The sequence below is a fragment of the Sinocyclocheilus anshuiensis genome, unplaced genomic scaffold, assembly GCF_001515605.1.
Source record: "Sinocyclocheilus anshuiensis isolate Anshui unplaced genomic scaffold, SAMN03320099.WGS_v1.1 scaffold461, whole genome shotgun sequence".
NCBI classification, from domain to species: Eukaryota; Metazoa; Chordata; class Actinopteri; order Cypriniformes; family Cyprinidae; genus Sinocyclocheilus; species Sinocyclocheilus anshuiensis.
Window position 1 is genome coordinate 2,611,896 of NW_015541005.1, and position 10,920 is coordinate 2,622,815.

The 10,920-nt window shown below is 39.1% G+C and overlaps 1 protein-coding gene across 1 annotated transcript in view; it reads right to left on the reverse strand.

Moving 5' to 3' along the window:
• Positions 1 to 8,396, reverse strand: part of LOC107690325 (inactive phospholipase C-like protein 2) — a 91,188-nt gene extending 82,792 nt beyond the window's left edge. Inside the window, exon 1 of the mRNA XM_016488628.1 lies at positions 7,868 to 8,396. Within this exon, the coding sequence (XP_016344114.1) occupies positions 7,868 to 8,161 (294 nt within the window). The 5' untranslated portion in view covers positions 8,162 to 8,396. The remainder of the gene's footprint in view (positions 1 to 7,867) is intronic.
• Between the last annotated feature and the right edge of the window lie 2,524 nt (positions 8,397 to 10,920).

A 10,920-nucleotide genomic window follows, 5' to 3' on the forward strand; every position in this document is an offset into this window, starting at 1 on the left:
TGAACATTAAAGCATGTCAACATATTCTGTTACACCAAATACACAAAATAATGATCTTTAAAATAGCATCATATGAACCCTTTAAATCATAGTATACGGAATATATACTAAAGATTGCTTGTATACTATAACGTATGCATTTGTCTTAATACTGTGCATAACAATGTTGTGATGCCTAAATTCACTTGTAGCATTTAAAATGACTGATTTTAGCTTTATTTTTAATGTACTTAAACAAAATAGTATTTAATTTAATATCGACCATAACATGAAAATAATTATCGCTGGTCTTGTTTGATGGTTTCAGTGTGGCTCAGCAGCTTGGATAGCTGAGACTATGAGACTGGCTAGACCACCAAAGCCACTTTAGGCTGATTTAAGTCTGGTTTTGTCAGCTGGGAGGTGGCTTTGTTTTGGCATGATGCTAGTTCTCCAGAACAACATCTAACACGCACCAGATGCAAAAGCATTATGAGTCAGAAAAACAGTGTCACTGGAAGGCTATCTCACGCTCTCGCTCCAGATAGATGAGTATCCAGTTTCATCACAGCCTCACTGGCTTCTGGGATACTAGACTGAACGTACAGCTTTTGGATGACAGAGCCACTTCCTGAGAGGGGGGTGAGGGGAAACACACTTCGTGGGGGGAGGTGAGAGGAGAAGGAGAGAAAGAAAGAAGGGTCCCAGCCGCAATCTGGTACACATGAGGTCATTTCTGGGAAAAGGAGAGAAAGTATGCCCAGATTTCACACCATGAACAACAGACTCACAGATGCACTTTGTCTGTCTGTCTCTCTCTTTCAAAACAAAAAAAACTGGCATGCTGATGATACATAAAAGAGAAGCATGTGAGAACAGAATATTAAACAGTGACTGGACAGTTGATGCACAATGTAGATCGACCTTATCATGACATTTTACATATACATTTTAAAGGGGTCATATGATGCGATTTCAATTTTTCCTTTCTCTTTGGAGTGTTACAAGCTCTTGGTGCATAAACAAGATCTGTAAAGTTGCAAAGACTAAAGTCTCAAATCCAAAGAGATATTCTTTATAAAAGTTAAGAGTCAGCCACACCTACCTAAAACGGCTCGTTCTAACACGCCCCCACATATCTACATCACTATGTGGGAAGATTTGCATAACGCCACCCAAATGTTCACGCAAAGAAAGAAGGCATAACTTTTATTCTGGCTGTAGTATTGTTGCTGCCGCCATGTTGTGAATGCGCTGTGTGATTCGTTGTGAAAGTGAAACTACTTGTTTGGCCTTCCAAAACCGGACGATATCTGCTTCGTCATGCCTGGAGCTGATCCGTGCTGGTCGCTGAGGAATACTACAACTTTGCGCTGCCACCTGCGCGTGTTCTAGACAGGCTGTCAGTCAGTGCAGTTTACAGTGTTGCGCCACAAGGTAGTGGAAATGGACTGTCATTCAACTACACGTTCAAAAACGCTGATTCATTCATTCCAAGAGACGTAATGAAACACGCTGTTGAAATCATTTTAACTTTGAGCGCCACTTTAGAAGGCTCAGCTGACCAGCTATGCGTCGATGCTAAGACGATGATTTCGCTTTCCTTAGACATGACAACCTATTTTCACAAATATATATGACTCGGCCTGGAGGACAGACGCAAGTAATCGCACGCGCTCAGTCGGTCTCTCTCTCATTCACTGTCTGTTTAGGCTTGTTAAGTGCAAATCTACGGAGCCTCTACAAATCAGCATGGTACACATTATGTTATCATTACTAACTTGTTTAATATTCAGTCCACATGCATGAAGTGTAAAACGAGAAGGGCATAACCTTACGAAAAAAGAAAACACGCAAAAATCGCGGTTGCTGCGGTTCTTGCATTCCTCTGCGGTTTGCTCGTCAATAGCGCGGTATTGCGATATTGCGGTTATCGCGACAGCCCTAGTGGTAAGGGGTGTAACATTTCCGTCACACGCTTGAGGTATTCGGCCAATCACAACGCACTGGATAGCTGGCCAATCACAGCACACCTCGCTTTTTCAGACCGATGAGCTTTGTAAAAATCGACGCGTTTCAGAAAGGCGGGGCATAGAGGAGAAACAATAATGTACAGTATGTGGAAAATAATGTGTTTTTTGAACCTTAATCTTAATTTGAAGACATAAACACATTTCATTACACCAAATACACAAAATAATGTTCTTTTTAGCAGCATCATATGACCCCTTTAAATATAAATGTGGGGAATGTAGGATTTTTCATGTTTTTGAAACAGTATGCTCACAAATGCTGCATTTATTTGATTCAAAATACACTGAAAACAGTAATATTGTGAAATATTATTACAATTTAAAATAACTGTTTTCTATTACAATATATTTTAAAATGTAATTTATTCTCATGATGGCAAAGCTTAATTTTTAGCAGCCATTACTCTCCATCACATGATCCTTCAGAAATCATTCTAACAGGCTGATCTGTTGCTCAAGAATCATTTTATTATTATCAATGTTGTGCTGCTTGAAATAGAAATAGATGCTTGAAATAGATGAATAGAAAGTTTAAAAGCAACAGCATTTATTTGAAATATAAATCTTTTGTAACATTTTAAATGTCTTTACTCTCACTTTTGATAAATTTCATGCTTTCTTGCCAAATAAAAAGTATTATTTTTATTTAAAAAATCTTACAGATGCAAAACCTTTAAAATGGTAGTGTGTATTTAAAATATTTTATAAGTTATAATATTTTTACGTTTTAAGTATATTCCATGTAGTCTCTCTCTGAGGTCATAGATTCTGCATGCATAATTTGAAAGAATGAGAAAAATCAGTTTATATAGAATATGATGGAATACACTGTATGTCAGTTGCCTTTTTTATATACACATATTCATGCACACACACACACACACACACACACATCCCCACACCCAATTATGCGCACATACACACTGACAGGACTCTGCTGCTGTCCAAGGTTAAGGTGTTATGTAACACTGACAAGTGAACATGTCCCTCTGGCAACTTTTGGGGGCCTGGTGACAGCAAAATGTAATTGTGGGCAACCGGACCATTACCACTGAGTCACATACTGTATCCTTAACACACAGCCTTTTAAACCTGTACACTGATTGTGATAACAAGACTAATATAGAGATCCCTCAAACATCAAATATGTTTGATCATGGAAATCCATGACTAGACGAAGCTTCACGCACTTGCTGAAAGCCTGAGTGCATTTGATGTCTCCACTAAAGCGTATGTGTGAACTCCAGAGACCAGTGACCCAGATTCCCAGCATACATACGGCATCTATGCGTGTGTCTTCCAAATGTCACTTTCATAAGGACTCTTTACCTACAAGGAACATGAACAGAGACAGCGTAACAACACTGAAGTCAAACTCCATTATGCGCAGAGCAGACAAGGTGGTACTCTGCACAAATTAGCTTAGCGGAAGCCTGCATGAGGTAGCATTATCACACGTGGTGTGGCCCCGCTGACCACCTCAGCGCACTCACGTCAGATTCAGCCAAGGGCAATTTCTCCAATACGCATATTCCTCCAGCCATTCTAATCTCCAAACCTCCAGACGGCCGACCTGAGCCTTTCTCCCCAGATGAGACCAAAGGAGAGCTGTCTATGGCCCAAATCCATTACCACACTGAAGAAAATCAATGATGCAGCATGGATTTGAGTGGACTGTTTATACCAGCAGTGCATTTATTCTCAGAACTGGAATTTTGTCAAAAGTGTAAATGGAAAAACACAAAAGAGTGAAAGCATAATTATACCAAACATACCAAAAAAAAACTAAAACTATTAAAAACATTTTGTTAATTGAAATAAAGCTGAAATAAAAGAAAATATAAATAAATAATACATGAAAAACTTAAACTAAATAAACATTTAGCAACACTGCCTTGGTAACTAAATGAAATACATTGCTTGAGAATTGCTTGAATTCACACGGATATGATATGAGTTCGAGACTTCTGTATCTTGGCAAGTGTGTTGCATTTTTTAGATCTCTTCTGAAACTCTAGAGGAGACACTTGTGAAATTATGAGGGAACATTTTCTCAACACAAAAATCTGGAAACATGAGACGCCAGCAAAGATCTCTATTTATTCTCATTGCTGCCTAGAAGACACAATTAAGACATTAGACACATTTGTGATTTTCCTACCTATAGGAAGTGAATGTACAGGTACATAAGCAAATGTCAACAATATAAACTACAGCCTAAAGCCATTATACAGTAATAAGTCAGTCACTTATCAATGTCATAATTAATGTCTGCTCGACTCCAACTCAATTACATAAACACTAGGTGTTTGATTTATAATAACATAATCAGAAAATGTCAAATTTGTTAGTACGCCGTGGCCTGACTTCACCTGTTGTTTCCTAATATGCAGAGGCATGCACGTTGCTACTGAGTCTACATATTTTTCCATTTGTCAATGACATTTGCTCGATTTAACAGCATCTGATTTGATTAATGTGTACTGTTCACTCAACCAAACGCACAACAACCCACACGCAACCCTCTTCTGAACTTTCTCCCTTTTGCTGCGTACTATTGATAAAAATCACCCACCGCTATTCTCTGGGTGGCGATATAACTCATAAGCAAGACGGTAAATTTATTACTAACCGAAATGTCGTGAATGCAGGTTTTTTGAGCTGTGATTTAACAGAAGCATGACACATTTGTGACTGACACCTTAGAGATTTATAGCCGTTAATCGCTATTCTTGAAGGATGATGCATCTATTTGCCTTCCTGATCAACCTCAACAGTCCTGTTCACACCAAGGACGATAACGATGAATTTATTTATTTATTATTGTTCTTGATTTTTGACATCATAGAAATGTCATAATTCTTGTCACCAGTGTCAATATCACAAAAAACTAATACTAGCCTAAATTTTAAAAAAAACTCAAGCACTCTGAAGACAAGTAAACAATTAATTACAACTAATTACAAGCAATAGGACAAAAAAACTACAGTAGAACATATAAATAAGAAATGCTACATACATTGTATAAAGTACTCAAAAGTATAAAAAACACTGCATATTCTTTACTGTGTAAATTAAATATATATTTCTTCTTATTAAAGTTACAAAAGTGATTTAGTCAAGAGCAGTGAGATATTGTTATTTACTATAATAATATTTGTTATTATTATTAATATTTGTTATTATTATTAGATATTGATATTGAGATATTGTTGTTTTATTAACATGAATGACAGACAGCAGGAATATTAGACTGCTATCACTTTAAGACCTGCCCGGATTCAATATACTGTTACACGTGTTTTCTTTCTTGGCTGTTTGCTGTCCTGGATCCAATATACTGTTATACATGTGTTTTCTTTCTCAGTTTGCTTTCACTTAAGACCTACCATGTTTACATGGATACTTTCAAAAACAGGCATTTTGAAATGCCATTCAAAGCCTATAAAGTTGCCAAAATAACTCAGTTCAGTACCCCTGCACTCTATGAGCACCGTCTTCGCAAAGTGAATTCTCTTTCGCTGCTGATTGCGTTTCAACTGCTTAAAATCATTGTTATTAAACAGAAATGTTTAAAATCACATGCAAACGATAACAATTTTCGTGACCATGTAGCACAGCAAAGTCGCATGTGCGTGTAACCGCGATAGAGATGGCAGTCCAAAATCTGCCCTCAAAGCTTATAGTAGCCTAATCCCATTTTACTAGTAAGATCAAAGCACAAACCTTGGGCTTAAAAATACAAGAAGGCCAGACTCAGAGCACAGGTGAGGAGAAGGAAAGCTGACAAGCGAGACAGATTCTGCGCTCTGGACTGCTTTGGCCCTGGGCAGTTTGACTGGGGGATCTGCTGTAGCAAGCTTAACTAACAGAGTTTTAGTTGAGGATGAGTTGCAGCTAGACGGTCACTTTTTAACATCTCAATAACAGATAACACGCTACACGAAAGCGTATTTCATGACACCTGTAAAGTAAACACTCTCTGCAACCTATAATCATAGATGGAAAATCATCTGCAAATGAGGGATGAAATAGGTCTGACAAGAGAGAATTGCGTGACATTTCTGAGCAATACAGCACAGTCAAACCAAGCCCCTGACAGCTAGTCAATTTCTAACAATTGGGTAATGGAGATTCAAGTATACGAAAGTTGATTCCCTATATGATGACTCTTAGATTCTCTTTAATGGGTATCTTGAGCAAATACTGAATGCTTGTTTACTTCCAGTCTGCTAAATCTTCTACACAAGCACCACAAATACACACCAAGTCTACTTTGAGTGCTCAGATGTAGGCACGTTAAGTGTTTCGCTCGTTTCTCTGTCATACTGGTCCTCTCGTGGGTGCCAAGACACCCACACAGTCACATAGGAATTCACTTAAGTAAGGGAATGGGAGAGTAGCATGCTGTTTTGTGTCAGTTGCTAAGCAAATTGAATCAACCCAATGACAAATTTGACATTCGGCTCCTGGTTCATCTCAGACAGCAGCACTGACCCACAACGACACAGAGGAAAACAAGACCCTGCTTTAAAACGTAAGGGGTGACGTAATTTTTTTGTATCTTGAGCTGTCCTCAAACTGTCTTGGTCTTTTCCTTTTTCCTCCTTCTATCTTTTCTTTAACCTTAAGAACAATCTCTTGCTTTAAGACAAGATAAGTAATTAGTCAAAGTGCCTAACAGGGTTTTTCTTTGGGAACTCAACCACTTCATCATCTATTGTTGACTCTGGTACCAAATGTCACTTGATCAATCGTATAGATTTATTGACCCAAAGCCTTTCTTTTGTACCAACATCCATTGAAATTCAAACAATTGTGTAGTTCAGACCCTCTGTATTCTAAAACAAATAACTTTTCCACTTAAAAAAACACTTGACAGTCCTTCCAAACGTTGAGGTGCTTAAGGTAAGTGCACTGCACTGTCACCTGTGCTTTAACAGTAAAATAATAAAACACATTATTATCCAGGATTGTGACCAGGACGTGGGTCAAACAGTTACACTGATATGCATTTGTACCCCTGCCTTCAAACAGAATGATGCAATTCTAGTCTAAATGGCTATGACTATGTCCACAAACTGGCCAGATGCTACACAGCATCAACACACTAATTCTACATTTTGGCAAATTGGTGGCTAATTCATATGAATGTGTGTGTGTGTGTGTGTGTGTGTGTGTGTGTGTGTATACCAGTATTTACTGTTTTTATACTTATTATTTACTGTTTTAATTTAGTGCTGGAATTAGATTTAGGATCTAATTGTTAAACCACTCTTTTCTCAACAGGAAACAACAGTACTCAAAAGTAAAGTAGCTTACTTATTTAAATGTTGTGTTTAACAATACAAAATTCAATTAGAAATTCATTGTGAAAAAATGTATAACTTTTCACAGCCATTCCTTTTAAGTGATTTTTAGGCTTAGATATAACTCCTAGATAAATATACGTTAGCATAAATATAAATGGCACAAATAATAATTCAAACTAATTGGAAATATTCATAATGTATATTGTTTTATTTGCTGCAGCCTAATAATTATTTATTACGCAAAATAATTGCAAAAAAACTAAAATCTGCATAATTGTTATCTGATAATTAATCAAATTAATTTCTATAGGTATGGCTGTAAAAATGTTGGTCAAGATCTTATTGGGCACAAGATGTCCATGAGATATCCTAGGTATCTAGAATACATATTGGTTTTGAGCAGGGGAACACACACGAAACAGAAACAGTAGAGCAATGCTACATATTGGGTTTGCAGCGCAGTGGACGGTTGCATGGACATTTTGCATCGCTGCAGAGCTCTGGAAGTCCTCAGTCAATAACAAAATGATGACACTCACTCACCTTCATAATACCGCAAGGTGGATTCCCGGTGCCGGTGCACCTCTCTGCAGAGCTGTCGCGGTTCCGGGTGCCGATCCTCGGGCTGCTGTGCTCCCTGTACCGTCCGTTAGAGTACACCCCCTCTGCCCCATACCCCGGGTGTCCAGCCGCCGACACGTCCAGGTATGTCTGGTAGGTTTCACTGATGCTCAGCGCCGCTGCCGCCGCCGCCGCGTCCCAGGTCGGAGTGGTCTCCTCGGAGACGAGCTCGTACAAGGGTCCCACCACGGATTCAGAAGCCTGCGACTCTGCCATCGCGCGCTCTGCCGTTAGCTACCCAAAAAAACTCACCATTGAAGTGAGTGCGCCTGTGATTTTAAGAGCACACGGCGAGACAAACGGCCATCGGAGTCCCGTGCGTCCGAGTGAAACAGTAAAATCCATGAACGGAGAAGGAACCGCACGCTCTCTGCCAGCCGAGGAGGTTAACAGATTGTGCGGGCGGAGAGATTCAAACTCCCCTCTCCTCTCCTCCCTCCCTCCCTCTCACCCCTCGTCGCCACTAGGAGAAAATAAAGCGCACAGATGGCGCTCGCGCCGTGGTCTGCCGGTGGGCGTCCGTAACTACCGAGATAATACAGGGTTATGAGGGCCAATTAGCTTCGTTATGTCTCTTGATTGCCAGACGCCCTCTAAGCAATGATGGGGGGATTGTCAGTACGCGTTCAGTCACTTCGGTACTGTCCCTCCAGCATCTCTCTCACGCGTGACCTATCAAAGATGACTGAGGACGGTTGTGACTGGATTAAAGGCACATTTAGAGAGTCAGGTCGTGCCACTTGAATTGCAAACTATCCCATCTCACTTAAACGGAACCACAAAGACATAAACACGAGCAGATTTACATAAACATGCTACTCTAAGGCTTTCAGCATGCCTCGAAAAGAATGATAAACAAACAATGCCTCTGCCTGGGGTACATGTAAGTAGCCTACAACATGAAATTATCCAGTAATTGCTCCTTTTAAAGAGGCAGCCAGAGATGTTTTGGCTTATAAAGAAATGCCTAATTGCATGGGAACATAAAGGACTACATAACGTGTAGTATAACTATAATTTTAAAACTGTAAAATTATCACAGCCTTGTAAAGTCAATGGCAAACAGGACAATTATATTGCACTTTCACAGCTCAGATTTAATGGCATCTCAGCAATAATTTCTTTATTTGTTAACATTTCTTTCTCTTTTCCCGCCCTAAAACTGTGTAAGGGAGGGGGGTATATATATATATATATATATATATGTGTGTGTGTGTGTGTGTGTGTGTGTAAAGTTCACATTGTTTTACAGTAAAATAATGAGATGTTAAATCTTTCAATTTTTACCATATATGGTAAGGTAACTTACAGTTTACCAATTAACAAGTTTTACTCTTGCATTTTTACAGTGCTGATATTTTAGTCTTGAGTGAATTTGAAGATAAATCCTTGAGTTCATACTGAAATTGTTTGATTGCAGACATCTGAGATTTTGTGACACTGTGTTTTTTTTTACAGTATTTATTCTTGCATATATGCATTATATATTGATTCATCCTCAGAACTCTGAAACACTGTGGACTTTCATTTGACATCTGCTGTTTTTACACAGAGGTAAGGATATTCTCTGTCCCCTAACCCTGAACCTGACCTTCACACAAACCTTTCTGCATTTCTACATTTCATTAAAAAATTATTTAATGAAAATCCCAGACCCAACACACTTCTGCACATATAGGCAACTGTGTGCTCACAGACAAAAAAAGAGGACAGACAGAAAGAGGGGAAATATTATACTGTCAATTATATCCTCCAGAAAAGCCAAATCACATTAGCTGGTGATGGCATGATAGAAATCATATGCTCCTCTGCCCGAGCAGCCATTACAGCATGATTCATCACTTCCAGACTGCAGCAATCAAACGCCGAGCCGGGGCATTAAGGCCAGACAAGAGCAATATAACTCAGAACAAGGTCATTAACAGCTGACCAGAGCACCATTGGCACATACTCCTACAAAACTGTACGGCACGTGACATCAGCATTCAGGAGATCTGAAGTTCTCCTGCTTTGGAAGATGATGCAAGGGTATCATTTATTTATTGTCAGACTAAGACATCGGGGTGATGGATGAGGAATTGCTTCAAGAACAAGAGCCCATAATCAGTTGATGCCATCAAAACACTGCCTGGAATCCATTTCTGAGAAACTATTTTCTGGCCCGGATTTGACGTGGTGTTTCCTTTCACAATGAAGCCCTTTTGTTCTAATAAGGCTGAAATTTGCTTTGGTTTTATCCACTTTTTTCTTTCTCTAGTTCTGAATGAGGACAACGGCCTTGTCATGACCCCAAACCGTCCTTGCAGATGACGCTCCACCCCCACGATCATGAGCAGTGCACTGATTCGTTAGGCGTTCTCTTGGAAATGCAGTGATTTATTGAATGGTGTGGTTGTCTTGGTGTGAGACTACTGAAGAAAGGTTGATGAAGGGAGAAAAACAGGAAGTTTATGACATATAGACAGACCTCCGCCCATTTCTGATGGGGCAAAAGTGAGAGAAACCATTTCCTAGTACAGATTTTTCTCCAGCAGGCCACAGTTTTCTCTGGAAGGACTTTATGAGCATAACTTTAGAAAGAGTAGAGAACATGTCGAGAGATCCATCAAAACTCACTGGAAGAGAGCAGGGTAATTGTAACAGTGCAGTTTTTACCAATTTATTTAGAAAATGTTTAGTCTAAACCTTTGAAATCTCACACATCTGACACATTAGCAGTGATTTCCTTGTTAATTAAATTTGCTGCACAGTCAGTTTGGATACAATTAAACTAGAAGTACAAGAAGGCCAAGGTTGCATTCATAAATACCTAAGCTGTGATTGTAGAGATGGTAGGTGATAAAAATAACATTTAGTTTTATTATGTCAGTAGTTGGCATGTGCACATACTATTATTAGTACAAAACAAAACCCTAGATATATCTTAGGTTAAAAGCACAGGCTTTAGTGGCACCAGGCACTATTTGTACACACAC